This window comes from Hordeum vulgare, chromosome 4H, assembly GCF_904849725.1.
Source record: "Hordeum vulgare subsp. vulgare chromosome 4H, MorexV3_pseudomolecules_assembly, whole genome shotgun sequence".
Lineage (NCBI taxonomy): Eukaryota > Viridiplantae > Streptophyta > Magnoliopsida > Poales > Poaceae > Hordeum > Hordeum vulgare.
In genome coordinates, this window is record NC_058521.1 from 143,197,817 (window position 1) to 143,214,843 (window position 17,027).

At 49.0% G+C, this 17,027-nt stretch overlaps 1 protein-coding gene across 2 annotated transcripts; it reads right to left on the bottom strand.

The window, feature by feature from the left end:
- Nucleotides 1–1,414: 1,414 nt before the first annotated feature.
- LOC123448180 (DNA-directed RNA polymerase V subunit 5A-like) lies at nucleotides 1,415–16,481 on the bottom strand. Of its 2 annotated transcripts, XM_045124990.1 has the most exons (4): nucleotides 16,109–16,466; nucleotides 15,859–16,035; nucleotides 2,750–2,863; nucleotides 1,415–1,911 (listed from the first exon to the last, which is right to left on the bottom strand). In XM_045124990.1, the coding sequence occupies exons 1-4, from the start codon at nucleotides 16,445–16,447 to the stop codon at nucleotides 1,786–1,788; spliced, it is 756 nt and encodes a 251-aa protein (XP_044980925.1). In that variant the 5' UTR covers nucleotides 16,448–16,466; the 3' UTR covers nucleotides 1,415–1,785. The 2 variants fall into 2 exon arrangements, with proteins under 2 accessions (XP_044980925.1, XP_044980926.1); XM_045124991.1 differs by lacking the exons at nucleotides 1,415–1,911; nucleotides 2,750–2,863 and adding an exon at nucleotides 9,914–10,245 and having other exon boundaries at nucleotides 16,109–16,481.
- Nucleotides 16,482–17,027: the final 546 nt, after the last annotated feature.

A 17,027-nucleotide genomic window follows, 5' to 3' on the forward strand; every position in this document is an offset into this window, starting at 1 on the left:
CGTGAGATTGTTCATCAACGTCCTGGTTCTCTGGAACACTCCTTGGAGAAGCCGTCAGGGATGCAAGACTCGGAGAAGCCATCAGGGGCGGAGATTCCTTTGCTACTCAATTCAAGAGAAGAATTTCTTGATTCATGGTTAGGCCGCCATTGATAGTTGTGCGTTTTAAGGCTGTAGGTCACTTCCACCTAATATGAGAAGTAGATCTTACATGTTGGCGCCCTTTTTTGTATTAGGAGGTTCTTTTCCTGGGTGATTGGATTCTTTCCCGCTGGTTTGTGTGCAGTTTTAATGATGGGAGTATTACGGAAGGAAATCAGTATTATGCTATGTATTTTTGTTTTTCTTTTCACTCAAAATCAAGAGCGGTGAAGTGCATGAAAACACAACCGTACGATGGGCGTGGCGCACGGATGGTCGCAGGCAGCGACCGCAGGCAAGCCGCGTCCTTGTTTTTGTGGGAACCATCCTATTTTTTTGCTGGAATCACGCCATTGTTTGTTGTTGCAAGATAACTGCAACTGGCTTTTTAAAAAGCTTCAATTGAAGAACTGCGAGCCAACGACGGGCATGCGGCGAGGACAGGAGCTGAGCGGAGATGCATGGGATGCTGTGAAGGGACGAGATAATTTTTGTTACGACCGCGACATGACATGTTACAACTGAGCAGCGTAACTACGACGCCGAGGACAAAGGTGGGGGTTGCAATCGACGATCTTCGACCAATCAAATGAGGGCGGCGAGCGCATCCTGCAGCGTGGGCGGTGGAGTGAGAGCATGGTTAATACTAGTATAGTCAGTTGCTGGCTATAAGGCATTATCATGTCATCTATAACTCATTTTATAGCTAACATGTACAATAGTTGATTAAAAAATATATTTTTTTATTATATGATCCATCTTTTATTCTCACAAAGCTAGAGCTGACTCTGAAGTCTTAATTAGAGTCCGTTTACCTTCTCTTTTCTTCAACTAACTAAAAATATATTTTTTATTTTTTTTATAACCAACTAACTCAATTTTATTGTACTTGCTTTCTAAAGGCATCCAGACGAGGTGGCGGTGACCGATGGCCGGAAGGGTGTGCAGGGGGCGGTGTCCGCGTTGTGCGTGCAAGCCTGATTCGTGTAGATCACGGTCAAAGGTAGGCCAATCTGATGCACGCGTGGGGTGACCGGCCGAACACCTAGCATCGCCCTTATTATAAATTTCCAGCTTATAGCCTGTTGGAGACTTTCGTAACCATTGAGGCAGAGGAATGAGAGTTTGCATGTGAAAGATTGTGTAGGGATTAGACATGGAAAATACTCTCTCCGTCCCAAAAATATTGTTTTAAGTTTATCTATAAATGGATGTATCTAAATACTAAAACGTGACTAGATACATTCATATCTAGACAAATCTAAGACAAGAATTTTAGAACCGAGGGAGTAGATTTTTACTTCCATTTCCTTGATTGGTACTCCATGAACAACACTGGCAACCCAACAGCCGCCGTGATAACCCCACAAGCACATTTGAGCGATTCTCCGCGACACATTTCAGTTTTCAAAGACATGCGGTGACCACAGTACACTGGAAACAAACTCGTGCCAGACTTTCGAAGAAACATCTGAAACTCGCTACCAGATAAGCTTAGGCTGGGGAACAGTTTTCTAACTACTTACTACATTGTCGCGAGGCCTAACAGAAGACAACACACGGTAGGGCTAGTACATTAGCCGTGAGGCAGTTTTGGCTAACAGCTTACAGCAACTTTCATCCCGTGGAAACCAAACGGACCCATCAGAAGATACATCTGTATGTCACATGGTCCACGGTGAGCTCGTTGTCATATGTGAATTTCACCACGGTTCCCTTGCCAAGGCCATAGTAGCGAGCAACAGCATCGGTCTCTAGCATGCGAGGCAACTGAAAGATATACAAACAACGATTTTAGTAAAGTGATGTACATGTGGTTTATGGCAAAATGAGGCACCAATATATACTACTCCCTCCGTCCCAAAATAAGTGTCGTTGATCTAGTAAAATTTGTACTAACTTAGTACAAAGTCTGCGACACTTATTTTCGGACGGAGGGAGTAAAACAGAATCCAATCGCAAGAAAGGTAACAACAAATGTGGTTTGGCATTTGAGGTATGTCAAGAAGAGAACGTGGTACCGCCCCACAATGACTATTAAGCATAATCATGGGCAGATAAGTAGATTTTGTTCCCCAGCTTGTAAGTAGCTCGCAATATAAATGAAAACAACACGTGGGGATAGGTGAGGAAAATTTTACATTGCAATTACAAGTTCTCTTGTCATTTTTAGTGAGAGCATGGAAATACTAAACACCCAATGGTTTACAAAATAATCAGGAAATGTGGAAGGATCATCTGTTTTAACACCATCAATTTTTGTCTCAGCGAAACTGTAAAATGCTATCTCCAGAACAGATCTTGTCTTAAAGCTAGTGATCTTTCTCAACCGGCAAAACAAAAGGAGAAGAAAGAAACTCCATGATCTGGAGTCAAATATTTCGATGAAACAATAGCATATTTTGACTGTACTTCCGCTTTAAATGTGCTTGGCTCGTAAGTTAATCATAGTAAATAAATCACACATATTACCCGCAAAAGCATTCACTGGATAGTTACCCCAATTGTGAATACATATATCTTTTAGAACACTATCACATAGAGTAGTTCATACTAGAAATAAGTAACAAATTTTACAGTACTATCAGCAAATTATAGACAGACATACCTGTGAATCCACCACATTGTACTCCTTCAGGAGCTTTGCTTTTTCTTCTGCAGTCAGCACTTCATGATTGGGCTTCAGGACATGCTTAGTGATGTTCACCAGTAACTCTGTGATCTACCATAGGAGAGCAGAGCACATCAGTTCGCAAATGTAAACTGTGTTAAATTGTTAGCATATTGTGCAAAACAGTAAAGAGTCAACCATACATGACTTAAGTCACGAAACTATATGAATACATATTTGAGTTAAGAGTATAACTAACTAGCAGAACCACACATGCTTAATATGCTGAGCAATACAAGTGTACACCATAGAGCCGGCTCTGGGCCTAGGCGGGAGGGGCGACCGCCAAGGGCCCAGGCCGTCCGCGGCGGGGGGGCAGGCCATGTTGACATTACTCCCTCCATTCCTAAATTCAAGGTGTATTATTGTGTGCGCGTTAAACAAGGCACAATTAGAGGGGAATTCGGGACACAAATACCCTAACTCACAAGGCAAGAAGAGAACGTGGCACCGCCCCGCAATGAGCCATGCATGGCATGCATATCTCCAACAATTCCAGATGGCCATATGGCATGCAATATTGAAAAAAATAAAAATCAATCGCGAAGATGCTCCACGTAACTAACTGCCAAGATGAAGCATATTGGGAGTAACTACTCCAATAATTAGCTCTAGTGTGCTGCAGTTAGAAGGCAGGGGTAGGGGGCAAAAATGGAAATCCTGGAGAAAAACATAGATACACCTTACAATATGGAATTTTAGTGAAAAACAAATACACCTTACAATGGAAGGGGGGAAGTACTTGCTATGTTTGCCAGCCCTAGTCCTAAGCTCATGAAGGAAAGAAACGCAGCCTAGTAGGAAAGAAAACGCCATTTCGACAGCCCACGAGAAATATAAACGTGATCGGTAACTGTAGCACGGGCACACAGCATCACGAGGTTACTTTTCTCGATCTCACCATCAGCCGCCGTGTGCAGATGCATGAGTGAGCCGCGGGGTCGTGTTCCTCCCTCCTCCGGAGCTTCCGACCGTCGTTGATTCCAGGGTGAGGTGATAGCCGCGCCACCTTTGATTCAATGGATTTACTGATGTGGTTTAACTACTCATCTCCTTACGTGTAAAACTTGCTTGCTGCCTATTTGACGAAATGGTGACCACTTGTGGCGAGCGGCAAGAAACGAATCAGAGATTACCCCCGGACGTACAGCTGCACTTGTTGTCCTTGCTTCCCGCGAGTGAGCCATGCTAATGCCAGCATACGCCTCATCGCTGCTTCTTCAGAGATTTCCATCCCACATGGCTTCTTTCCACCGTAAGAATGTGTGGTTGAAATTTAACTCTTAATACTTTGCACATGAAAATAGACATGTATATAGGTATATGCACATATACTCATATGGCCTTAAGGACCAAGCCGTCGACTTTGCCCTAGGGCCCTCCAAATTATAGAGCCGGCCCTGTGTCAAGACCCGAAGGCAATGTAGGTGGTGTTCTTGCGAGAGAGAAAGGGGAAAGTATCGCCTCCGATCGGAGCTGTGTTATCTATAGCGAATATTCGTTGCTCAAAGGCAAATCACATGGAATCAATGCTTAGCTCAGCCACAACCCGGCTTGCTTTATAGGCGAAGGTTTTAACCACAGTAACTCTCAGGTAATAACCGACAACGGCTACAGTTAAAACGACAACGGACGGGGAACAGGTATATCCAACGGCTGGTACGTCGCGGTACTGGAGAGCTACGGTCACAGCCGTTGGATAACTGACGAAGCTGCGGTGTTAACTGACGACGCTGCAAGTGTTCTTCTGAAGATGGTCCTGACATTGCCCCCTCCTTAGGCACGACGTGTCCTCACGGCGTGTTCTGGTCTTGGCGCCATTGTGATGTCGTCGTCTTGAAGAACTCCGGGAATGTATACTTCATAAAATCAGCATCTTCCCAAGTAGCTTCTGTTGGTGACAGATTTTCCCATTGCACTTGCCACTGTACGACACGAATGTTATGCCTGGGAATCTGTCGAACCTGAAGAACTGCAGCAGGACCCATCTTGATAGAACCATCAGCATTTACCATTGGTAAATTAGGACTAGGAATAGAGTGAGATCCCACATGTTTCTTGAGCTGGCTAACATGGAATACTGGGTGAATCTTGACAATGGTCTGGAAATTGTAACTTGTAAGCAGATTTGCCAATCTTTTGTATGATAACGAAAGGACCATAAAATTTGTTTTGTAATTTGAGAGCTCCTCTGAAACCAAATGCTGCCAATCTATAAGGTGCCATTTTCAAATAGACCATTTCTTCCACTTGAAAAGATCTTTCTACTCTTTTTAAATCAGCATATTTCTTCATCCTGTTCTGGGCCACCACTAAATTGTGTTTGAGTTGTTCCAGCATCTGTTGCTTAACTGTTAAAAAGTCCTGTGCTTCCTCATCCTCTGGTCCAGGTATAGCTAATTCATTGATCATTGGGGGAGGATAACCATATAATGCTTGGAATGGAGACATTTTTAGACTGGTGTGATATGTGGAATTGTACCAAAACTCTGCCAAAGACAGCCAAGAAAACCATTTACTAGGAGCAGTAGTAGTCATGCATCTGAGATAAGTTTCTAAACACTGGTTGATCCTCTCTGTTTGTCCATCAGTTTGTGGATGATATGCTGTGCTGTATCTCAGTTCCACTTTCAAGGCAGCAAAGATATCCTTCCAAAGTTTGCTAGTGAATATCCTGTCTCTATCTGATATGATCAGCTTGGGAGGACCATGTAACCTGACTATCTGATCCACAAATGCTTGGGCCACACTCAAAACAGTGTAAGGGTGTGCTAAAGGAATAAAATGTGCATATTTAGTGAATCTGTCCACCACTACCATAATGACATCATATCCTTTTGATACTGGTAATCCTTCTACAAAGTCCATGGATATGTGTTGCCAAGCTAAGTCTGCTACAGGTAGAGGATCTAGCAATCCTGGTTGGAGACAATTTTCATGTTTAGCTCTCTGACAGATGGGGCAAGAAGCAATGAATTCTTCCACTGATTTCCTTAAACCAGGCCAATAAAATATGTGTTTAACTCTTTGATATGTGGCTCTATTCCCAGAGTGTCCCCCTACTGGTGAACTGTGTAAAGCAGATAGTAACTTAAGCCTTAATGCAGGAATGTTACCAACCAGAATTCTGCCCTTATATCTGATGATGCCTGAATGCAGTGTATAATCAGAATCGGTTTGATCTTTTTGTAGTAGTAATCTTTCCAACAGTACTTTAATGTCTTTGTCTTGTTGGTAACTTTCCACTAGCTCCTCTGCCCAGGTGGGAGTGGCTACTGATATTGCCATACAGCCAGGGAGTACTCTAGATAGAGCATCTGCCACCTTGTTAAAAACTCCCTTTTTGTATTGAATTGTGAAGTTGAATTCTAACAGTTTCATCATCAATTTGTGCTGTATGCCCTCAGTTAGCTATTGATCAGTGATGAACTACAGAGACTGTTGATCAGTCTTGATTGTCAGATCATTTCCCAACAGGTAGTGTCTCCATCTCTTAAGAGCTTCCAAAATAGCTAGAGCTTCTTTCTCATAGGTTGATAGAGCAGCATTTCTAGAACAGAGAGCAGAGCTATAGTAAGATATTGGTCTGCCTTCTTGCATTAAAACAGCTCCTATTCCTTTTCCTGAAGCATCAGTTTCTAACACAAATGGTTTGCTGAAATCTGGCAGTGCTAGTACTGGAGCAAATATCAATGCTGCTTGCAATTGTTTGAAGGTTGTATCTTGAGCTGCTTGCCAGGAAAATTTTCCTTTCTTTAGCACATCATGAAGGGGTCTACAAATTACTCCATACCCTTTAATGAACCTTCTGTAGTACCCTGCCAATCCCAGGAAGCTTCTTAGTTTAGTCACTGTATCAGGAGTAGGCCATTCAGCAATTGCAGGTATTTTCTTAGGGTCTGTTGCGATCCCTTCAGCAGAGATGACATGTCCCAAGTATTCTACTTGTTGAGCAGCAAATACACACTTAGACAGCTTAGCAAAGAGACTGCGAGTTTTCAATGTTTCCAACACTATTTTGATATGCTCCAAGTGTTCTTTGAGATTCTTAGTGAATATCAATATATCATCAAAGAATACCAGCACAAACTTTCTCAGATGAGGTGCAAAAATAGTGTTCATTAGTTCCTGAAATGTGCCAGGTGCATTGGACAATCCAAAAGGCATGACTAAGTACTCAAAGTGTCCTAGAAAAGTTCTGAAAGCAGTTTTGGGAATATCCTCAGGGTTCATTCTTATTTGATGATAGCCAGACCTCAGATCCAGCTTAGAGAAATATGTAGCTCCATGTAGTTCATCCAATAGATCTTCAATGACATGAATTGCGAACTTGTTTTTAACTGTTAAGGAATTTAATCTTCTGAAATCAGTATAGAGTCTCATGGAACCATCCTTTTTCTTCACCAGGATAACAGGAGCTGCATAAGGACTTTGACTGTGCCTGATAAAATGGGCAGCTAACAGCTTTTTGATTTGATCCTCCATTTCCTGTTTCTGGTGATGTGGTACTCTATAAGGTCTTACTTGAGGAGGAGTGGCACCTGGAAGTAATGGAATAGTATGATCCAAAGCCCTGTGGGGAGGAAGACTTTTTGGTTCCTCAAACAGATCAGCATATTCCAAAAGTAGTTTCTGTACTTGGGGAGGAGTTTTGCAACCCTCAGGTGCATTCATCATGATGTTGTTGATTTGCACTAAAAACACTTCCACTCCTTTATCTAACAACTTGTCCATTTTCTCTGCTTTAACTTCTTTCAAACTTTCAGCATTAGTAAACATGGCAGTAGTAACTGTCTGCTGTCCTTTAACTGTAAAGCTGAATAGCTGATTTGGTATATCAAATGCTACTGGACTCACAGCTGTAAACCAATCATACCCTAAGATAACATCATGGCTAGGTAGAGATATAGACCTGAAACTGTGTTGTAACTTCAACTTGCCCAATTGGAATGTACATTGTGGTATCACTGCTTCAGATACTAGTGTTCCTCCTCCTGCTACAGCTATCAGTCTGGGTTTTACTGGTATTAATTAACAGTTGGCTTTAACTGCAAAGTCTTGATTTAAAAAGGATGATGTACTACCAGAATCAAGTAGAGCCACAGCTCTTTTTCCATTAATGTGAATGATGACTGTGGGTGTAGGCACAGTAAGTTGTTGTCCCATAGCAAAAGCAGATATGAACATGGCTTGTTCCCCTTCAGAGATAACTTCAGGTTGTTCCTGATTTGAATTTTCTTCCATCTCTTGTGCTAACTGTTCTTCTGCCTCTTGTTGCATCATGTGTAGATTAGGAACTAGCTTACATTTATGTCCATGAACCCATTTATCTCCACATCTCCAACATTCTCCAAGTTCCCTGATCCTTTGGTAGTTCTCACTTGTCTTTGGTGGATTTGTTGTCACATTAGCCACTGAAGTAGTAGCTACTTGTCTGCCCACAGCACTGCTTGTAGTAGGTCTGCTGTAGAAATTAGAATAAGGCACATTGTTCTTCTTTGCCCAAGTTGAAACAGGAGGATGACAAGGCTCAACATCTCTGGCTAACCAATATGCATCAGTGAGTGTCTGTGGTCTTAAAGGTCTGACTTGAAATTTAATTCCCTCCCTTAATCCATTCACAAAGCATCTCACAAACCAGAGTTCATTCAACTCAGGGTTTTCTTCCTGTACATCAGCCATTAGATCTTCAAACAGTTTAGTATATTCAGCAACAATGCTACTTCCTTGCTTGGCAGACTTAAATTTCTCTGTCAGATCATAAGATCCCTGTTCAGAAAATCTCTTAACTAACTCAGCCCCAAATTGTTTCTTCAGAATACCAGATCTTCTAAGCCAAGTATCAGCATCACCCACAATGTACAAGAATACCAGATCTTCTAAGCCAAGTATCAGCATCACCCACAATGTACAACTGAGCAAGTGAAACCTTGTATTCTTCTGGAGCTGCAGACATCTGAAAGTATTTGTTGCATTGCCTGATCCATCCAACAGGGTTTGTTCCATCAAACTTAGGAAATTCCATTTTAGGACCTTTGGTTAATGATTTCATGAACTGAGCTTGCATGTCCTGCTCATAAGTTCTATAATAACCCTACCACATTTGTCTGTCCCTATTTCCTTGGTAAAATCTGTTGAAAACAGGTGTCTGACCCCCATCTCTTGCCGTTACAGGAGTGCCCATAGCACTAGCATTCTCATTTCTCTGTTGGTTATCATAACCAGGAGGAACAGGCTGTCTCTGAACTTTCAATGGAGGTAAGTTTTGTGTTTGGATCTCCTCAAACTGTTTTGTTTTCAGTTTCTCTAACTCCAATTGCTTCCTTAACAACTCATTTCTGGTTTGCTGCTCTTGCACATTCTCTTGATGCAGAGTAGGGGAACGCACTGTCTGACTAGAACTAGCTGGATTCACAGTACCCACAGCTGTTCCCACATGTGGAACTATGTTTTGTAGCACTAAACTGATACTAGAGAGTTGCTTACTCAGATCTAACACTGCTTTTTCTATGCTGCCCACATGCAGAGAGATATCACCTTGCTTAGCATCTATGGAGTGCATGTCAGCCTGTAGTTTTGACACATCTAACCGCAGAACCGAATTATCCTTTTGCAGGTTGCCAAATTCATCCCTCAAGGCCAGCAATTCTTGCACATCAGCTTCATCCATAGTTCCTTTACGACCCATCTCCTTGATCTCAGTTCTGGTGAGGAATTTTACCACGGTTCAACCGCAACCCTTCCAGAGAAACTAAGATCCTGCCGCCGCCTAGATCCACGCCTCCAAAAGCATACAGATCAGCGCTAAGACATGGAATTTTACCGATCAAACAGTGTGTTCGATCAACCACTCCTGCTCGACTGATCTATGCCCGAACGAAACACCGCCACCAACGCCACCAGAATCCTGACGAAGCTCGCACACCGCCGCCTACGCCGCCGTAACTATGCCGATCTTCCTCTAAAGGGTGGGAAAAGGGTGGGAATCATGGATCGGGGAGGTATTCTGTCACTCTATCATCTCTGTGGCCAAGGATCGGTTGCTCATGATACCAATTTGTCAAGACCCGAGGGCAATGTAGGTGGTGTTCTTGCGAGAGAGAAAGGGGAAAGTATCGCCTCCGATCGGAGTTGTATTAACTATAGTGAATATTCGTTGCTCAAAGGCAAATCACATGGAATCAATGCTTAGCTCAGCCACAACCCGGCTTGCTTTATAGGCAAAGGTTTTAACCACAGTAACTCTCAGGTAATAACCGACAACGGCTACACTTAAAACGACAACGGACGGTGAACAGGTATATCCAACGGCTGGTACGTCGCGGTACTGGAGAGCTACGGTCATAGCCGTTGGATAACTGACGAAGCTGCGGTGTTAACTGACGACGATGCAAGTGTTCTTCTGAAGATGGTCCTGACACCCTGGTACACCACTATGGCCAGGATAACATGGAATTAACACTAATGCCATTGTATTAAAAAGTTACATACCTATCCTAATGGTATGGCATTTTACTTACAAGCTACAGTACTGCTATACAACACAAATAGCCATCATTGATCTTTGCTTGCAGCATGTTGTTATGACCGGTTTACATTACAACCGGAGAAAGCCCGGTTAAATAGAGCTGGCCTAGTTATCTTAAAGTATTAGGGGCTTAGCCCGGTTTATTATATTTGCTAGCCTAGAGAAGTTATATATACTCATGTAAAGGACACCTTTTGGAATTAAGCAAGATCAATCTATTTTGATCGGCTCCTAGAAGGAGCCGGCGCCCTAACCCTAGCAGTCGAACCCTCTCTCTCTCTCGACCACGGCGCCCCAGCGCCGTCGCCCGCTTCCTCCACCTCGCCGACCCTCCCCACACCCATATCACCTGAGAGATCGACCTGATAGGCACCGAGTTCCTACCAATTTGGTATCAACTAGACCAGGATCGATCATGTCGACACCCCCACCCACCCCCAGCCTTCCGCCGGCCTCCCTGCCGCTGGCCTCCTCGGCCGCCTCACCGGTCCTGACCAGGCTGCCTGCCGCGACCGCCTGGCCCCCGCCGATCTCGATCGGCCTTGTCCTCTCCCCCGCGGAGATGACATCCGCGCTTCTGGAGCTCGGCCATATCATGGCGGGCATTCGATTGCTCCTCGCGGGGCCTTACGCGCAGCAGCCGGCTACTGCGTTCTTCCCCACCAAGGCGCCGCCTCCGTTCCTCTCAGTCGCGCCGCATCAAGGGACCACCTCACCGTCAAGCAGGCCGCCGCCACTTCCGGGCGCGCCCATCCAGGCGGTGTGGTTTCCTCCGTCACCGTCTCCGCTGCCGGCTTGGCTCACCGAGCCGGTCTACACGGCCGGGCCGAGTCAGCCCTCCATTCCGCCGCCAGCCGCGGTGCAGCCGGCCGGGCCACTCGTGTGTTCCTTGGGGACGGTGGGCCCCTACGCCAGCATGGACGGGCCCTTGTTCCACGGTGGGACGATGCAGCCCGCCCTCCCGGTCCCGTCATCAACAATGCTCCGCACCGCGGAGCCACCGATGGCCACAGGCTACGGCCACCACCCGCCGCGTTTCTCCAAGCTGGAGTTCGCCACCTACAAAGGATCCGAGGACCCCCTGAATTGGCTTAACCAGTGCGACCAGTTCTTCAGGGGGCAACACACGCTCGTGTCCGGCCGCACCTGGATCGCCTCATACCACCTTCGCGGCACCGTCCAGACGTGGTACTACGCCCTCGAACAGGACGAGGGCGGGATGCCTCCGTGGGAACGCTTCCGCAACCTCTGCCTCCTCCGATTCGGTCCACCCATCCGTTGTAGCCGGCTGACGGAACTCGGACGCCTTCCGTTCCTCTCCTCGGTGCAGGATTTCGCCGACCGTTTCCAGGCGCTGGCCTGCCACGCTCCTGGCGTTTCGGCTCTCCAACGGGCCGAGCTCTTTGTCGGCGGCCTTCCCAACCAGATCCGCGTGGACGTCGAGATGCGGGGACCGCAGGACCTCCAGACGGCCATGTACTATGCCCGCGCGTTTGAGCAACGGGCGGTGGCCATGCAGCAGGCGTTCCCGGCCCAGGCACCTCGCCCACCCCCTTGGCCGGCCATGTCTACACCCAGCCGGCCGGCCCAGCCGACGACAGGAACTCCCGCCACGACAGCGGCTCGACCGTTCCGCCGGCTAACCCCGGCCGAACAACTCAAGCGTCGCTGACAGGGGTTATGTTTCAACTGCGACGAGCCCTACGTGCCAGGTCACGTCTGCCCGCGCCTCTTCTACTTGGAGGCGGACGACTGTCGAGGAGGATACAACTTCCCCCGAGCCTGCCGAGGCAGCTGCCCCGGCCTCAGCCACCGCCCTCGTGGTCTCCCTCCATGCCCTTGCCGACATACGAGCGGAGAAAACTATGTACGATGCTGCTGCCAGTGACGGTTCATGGGGAGCGCCTCCTAGCTCTCCTGGACACGGGCTCTACACACAACTTCCTGCCCGATTCCAGTATGCGTCGCCTGGCCCTCCAACCGACGGGCGGCGAGCAGCTCCGAGTTACCGTGGCTAACAGTGACTGTCTTCGCTGCCACGGAATTGCGCAAGCAGGTTCCCATCCTCATCGGCGATGAGCACTTCGCCATCACATGCGTAGGCATCGACTTGGGCTGCTTCGACTTCATCCTCGACGTTGACTTCTTGCGGACGCTCGGACCCATCCTTTGGAACTTCGATGGCCTGACCATGACTTTCTGGCGTCAGAGGTGCGAAGTGCAGTGGAAGGGCGAGGGTGGCACTTCTCCAGCAGCTCCCTCCCAGTTGTCAACCTCCATCGCCGGGTCCGAGCCGCCCTGTTGGCTCCTCTCCTGCAGCAGCACAGCGACCTTTTCGACGAGCCTCAGGGTCTTCCGCCCACCCGGGTCTGCGACCATCGCAGTCACCTTCTCCCGAGGACAGCACCCGTCGGCCGTCGCTGTACGGCCATACCGCTACTCACAGCTGCAGAAGGACGAGCTGGAACGGCAATGCGCGCTTATGCTCGCCTTGGGCATCATACGGATTTCTACTTCGCCGTTCTCTGCATCAGTGCTCCTTGTTCGCAAGCCAGACGGCTCGTGACGTTTCTGCATCGATTACCGTGCTCTCAATGCCAAGACGCCGAAGGACAAATTTCCTATACCAGTCGTGGAGGAGCTCCTGGACGAGCTTCACGGGACACGCTTCTTCACTAAGCTCGACTTACGTTCTGGCTATCATCAGGTTCGAATGCACCCGGACGACATCGCGAAGACGGCTTTACGCACCCATCACGACCACTTCGAGTTTTTGGTGATGCCTTTCGATCTCTCGAATGCACCGGCGACATTCCAAGCCTTGATGAACGACGTACTCCAGCCCTACTTGCGACGGTTTGTGCTCGTTTTCTTTGATGATATTCTCATCTACAGTTCCTCTTGGGCAGAGCACTTCCAGCACGTAGCCATCATCTTCAACGAGCTTCGAGCGCATCAACTCCACCTCAAGCGCCCGAAGTGCTTGTTTGGCACGACATCCGTCGCCTATCTCGGCCACGTCATTTCAGCGGAGGGAGTTGCCATGGACGCCGACAAGATCACGGCAGTCGCGTCTTGGCCGACGCCGCATTCACCACGGGCCCTTTGCGGGTTCTTGGGCCTAGCCGGATACTGCCGGAAGTTTATTCGGGAGTTCGGCCTTCTCGCCGCGCCACTCACGCGGCTGCTGCGCCGCGACGCCTTCTCCTGGGATGATGAGGCAGCTACCGCCTTCCAGTCGCTCAAGGCGGCTCTTACCACAGGGCGGTCCTTCAGATGCCGGATTTTGAGCAGCAGTTCATGGTTGACTGTGATGCATCAGGCGTGGGCTTCGGCGCAGTTCTCCACCAGGGCGCGGGACCGCTCGCTTTCTTCAACCAACCATTCGCCGCACGTCATCACAAGCTCGCGGCCTACGAGCGGGAGCTCATCGGTTTGGTACAGACTGTACGACACTGGCGACCGTATCTTTGGGGACTGCACTTCCTGATTCGCACTGACCACTACAGCCTCAAATTTTTGTTGGATCAGCGCCTCTCCACCATTCCGCAGCATCAGTGGATCAGCAAGTTGTTCACCATTGAGTACCGGCCAGGCCGCCTCAACATCGTGGCGGACGCCTTGTCACGCCGCGACGCCGATCCTAACGATGGCGTCTCCGACACTGAGGGCACTGCCCTTTGCATCTGCTTCGGGCGTTCGTTCGCCTTCATCGATGACATTCGCCGAGTCACTGCGACAGCCGCGGATGCTCAACTTCTTCGGCAGCGGTTTGCGGAGGGAGATTTACCAGCGCCATGGCGCCTGGATGATGGGTTACTCCTCCACGTTCGGCGACTCTTTGTGCCCGAGCATGACGATCTCCGTCAGCAGGCTCTTCGTTTGGTGGGGAGCAGAAAACTCTCCACCGCCTCCGTGTCGACTTCTATCTACCTGGAGACCGAGCATTGGTGCGTGACTGGGTGCGGTCTTGTGTGACGTGCCAACGCAACAAGACACAGACGTTGCAGCCAACCGGCCTCTTACAGCCCCTTGAGGTGCCATCACAGGTGTGGGCCGACATCTCCATGGATTTTATCGACGGCCTTCCTAAGGTGGGTGGCAAGTCCGTCATCCTTACGGTGGTGGACCGTTTCTCCAAGTATGCACACTTTATCGCACTGGGCCATCCCTACGCTGCCACTTCCGTAGGGCGGGCTTTCTTCGACGGCATCGTCCGCCTCCACGGGTTTCCTTCTTCGATCGTCAGCGACCGTGATCCGGTGTTCACTGGCCATGTTTGGAGGGATCTTTTCCGCTTGGCAGGCATCAAGTTGCGCTTGAGCACGGCTTTTCATCCTCAAACAGACGGACAACCAGAGGTCGTCAATAAGGTGATTGCTATGTACTTACGCTGCATTACAGGTGATCGACCACGAGCCTGGGTGGACTGGCTCTCGTGGGCGGAGTACTGCTACAACACTTCGTACCACTCCGCCCTGCTTGCCACCCCCTTTGAGGTCGTCTACGGTCGGCCTCCTCCACCCATCCCGCCTCTCCAGCCAGGGGCGGCACAGCCTGAGGCGGCGGAAGTACTTCTTCGCGACCGCGATGTCATCCTTGCTGAGGTGCGCCAGCGTCTTCTTCAAGCCCAGCAGTTGTCCAAGAAGTACTATGATGCTCACCACCGCAAGGCCGAGTTTGCGGTGGGTGATTGGGTCTGGCTGTGTCTTCTCCACCGTTCTACCTAGTCACTTGGCCCTCGCGCCAAGCGCAAGCTAGGCCCTCGCTATGCAGGACATTTTCAGGTGTTGGAGCGCATAGGCAGCGTCGCCTACCGCCTTAAACTGCCCTTGGTGCTCGTCTCCACGATGTCTTCCATGTGGGCTTATTGAAGCCTTTCCATGGGGAACTGCCGGCAGCCGGACCAGATCTTCCGCCGATCTCAGACGGCGCTTACTTCCTGATCCAGCTAAGGTGTTGAAGGTTCAACAAAGTCGTGGCGTGTGGCGTCTTTTGATCCAGTGGCACGGTCTTCCAGAAGAGGATGCTACTTGGGAGACCCTTGAGGAGTTTCGCAAGCATTTTCCAGACTTCCAGCTCGAGGACGAGCTGTTTGCATGGGCAGGGAGAGATGTTATGACCGGTTTACATTACAACCGGAGAAAGCCCACTTAAATAGAGCTGGCCCAGTTATCTTAAAGTATTAGGGGCTTAGCCTAGTTTATTATATTTGCTAGCCTAGAGAAGTTATATATACTCATGTAAAGGACACCTTTTGGAATTAAGCAAGATCAATCTATTTTGATCGGCTCCTAGAAGGAGTCGGCACCCTAACCCTAGCAGCCGAACCCTCTCTCTCTCTCTCGACCACGGCACTGGGGTGCCGTCGCCCGCTTCCTCCACCTCGCCGACCCTCCCCACACCCATATCACCTCAGAGATCGACCTGGTAGGCACCGCGTTCCTACCACATGTGAATTTGGGAATGCAGTGTTCCAAATTTAGAACAGGCCACCAAGAGATTAGAGGAAACTAACCTGGAATACATCTACTTTGAATTTGAATATCTCCTTGATAGACTCCCTAGCTCTAGCTGTTATTTTGCTCTGCAAAATCAGAATCAGGCAAGACAAGTTCTCTTCTTTGATTCGGAGATGCACCTCCCGGATAGCTGCGATTTTGACGGGCTCAGGTGGGCAGAATACAATTCGCACCTGTGTTCACGTTGTTAGAGTGGATCAGCCCCTCCCTCGCGGAAATACGAAAGGGATTGGGGAAAAGAAGTACCTTGCTGGACGGGTCGGAGGCGAGGGTTGTGGAAAAGGAGAGGCGCTCGATCTCGGGTGTCTCGGACCACCACGCGCGGAACTCCGGGAGGGTGCGGGCGAGCTCGTCCTCCGGCACGCTGTACCCGCGGTCCCGCAGCATCTCCAGCGCCGTGCGGCGCGCCAGGAACAGGCGCTGGCTCTCCACGCCGGCGGCGCCGCCGAGGTCGACCATGGACGATATGCAGCCGGCGACCTCGGGGGCGTTGTCGATGGCCATTGCCGCGTGGGCGTTGGAGGCGACTGAGCTCTCCCCCGAGTACATGGTGAGCGATGATTGCTGGAGGGCGAATTGATTCATTTCTTTCCTTGCGCTCTGCTCGGAGGAAGTCGGGGTTTTGGGGAGTACTATTAAACAATAAAACAACAATTACACTACGTACACCCCATCAAACGCCCTATAAAAAAACAATCAGCACCCCACGATTAATCCCACAGATCTTAATCTAACAGCCCTCGTTAATCCACCGTCTGCTGGGTGTACTTAGCAATTATAATTGGCTGAACATACTCCACCAACGAAACTTCCAATCACGCAAGAAAAAAAAGAGGAGAAAATGCCCAGCAACGTCTCATGTAATCACGGGACCATGCAGCCACCAGCATCACGGGATTCTCATCAGGACCATCTGCCCAGTCGTACGTCCCCTGCAAGCATCACGGGATTCTCATCAGGACCGTCGCGCCGTCGCCGTCGCCACCACCCGCCTAATCCCATCACCGTCGAGGTCGCCTGCGACGACACCTTCCGCTGGTCCGGCGTTGCTCCGCCCAGGACTCTCCCCCGCCGGCCAAAAAGGTCAGCAGCTCTGATCCCCTCCACTCCCCCCCCCCCATCGCGATTTGCTTCAATCACGAGCCCCTTACACCATAATGGAAAG

Coding starts and splice junctions, on each gene's coding strand:
- LOC123448180 (XM_045124990.1), bottom strand. CDS start 16,447: ATGAATCAATTCGCCCTCCAGCAATCATCGCTCACCATGTACTCGGGG. Junction 2,864..15,858: donor TCAAAGTAGATGTATTCCAG/GTTAGTTTCCTC, acceptor CTCCTATGGTAG/ATCACAGAGTTACTGGTGAA. Junction 1,912..2,749: donor ACAATGTGGTGGATTCACAG/GTATGTCTGTCT, acceptor TATATCTTTCAG/TTGCCTCGCATGCTAGAGAC.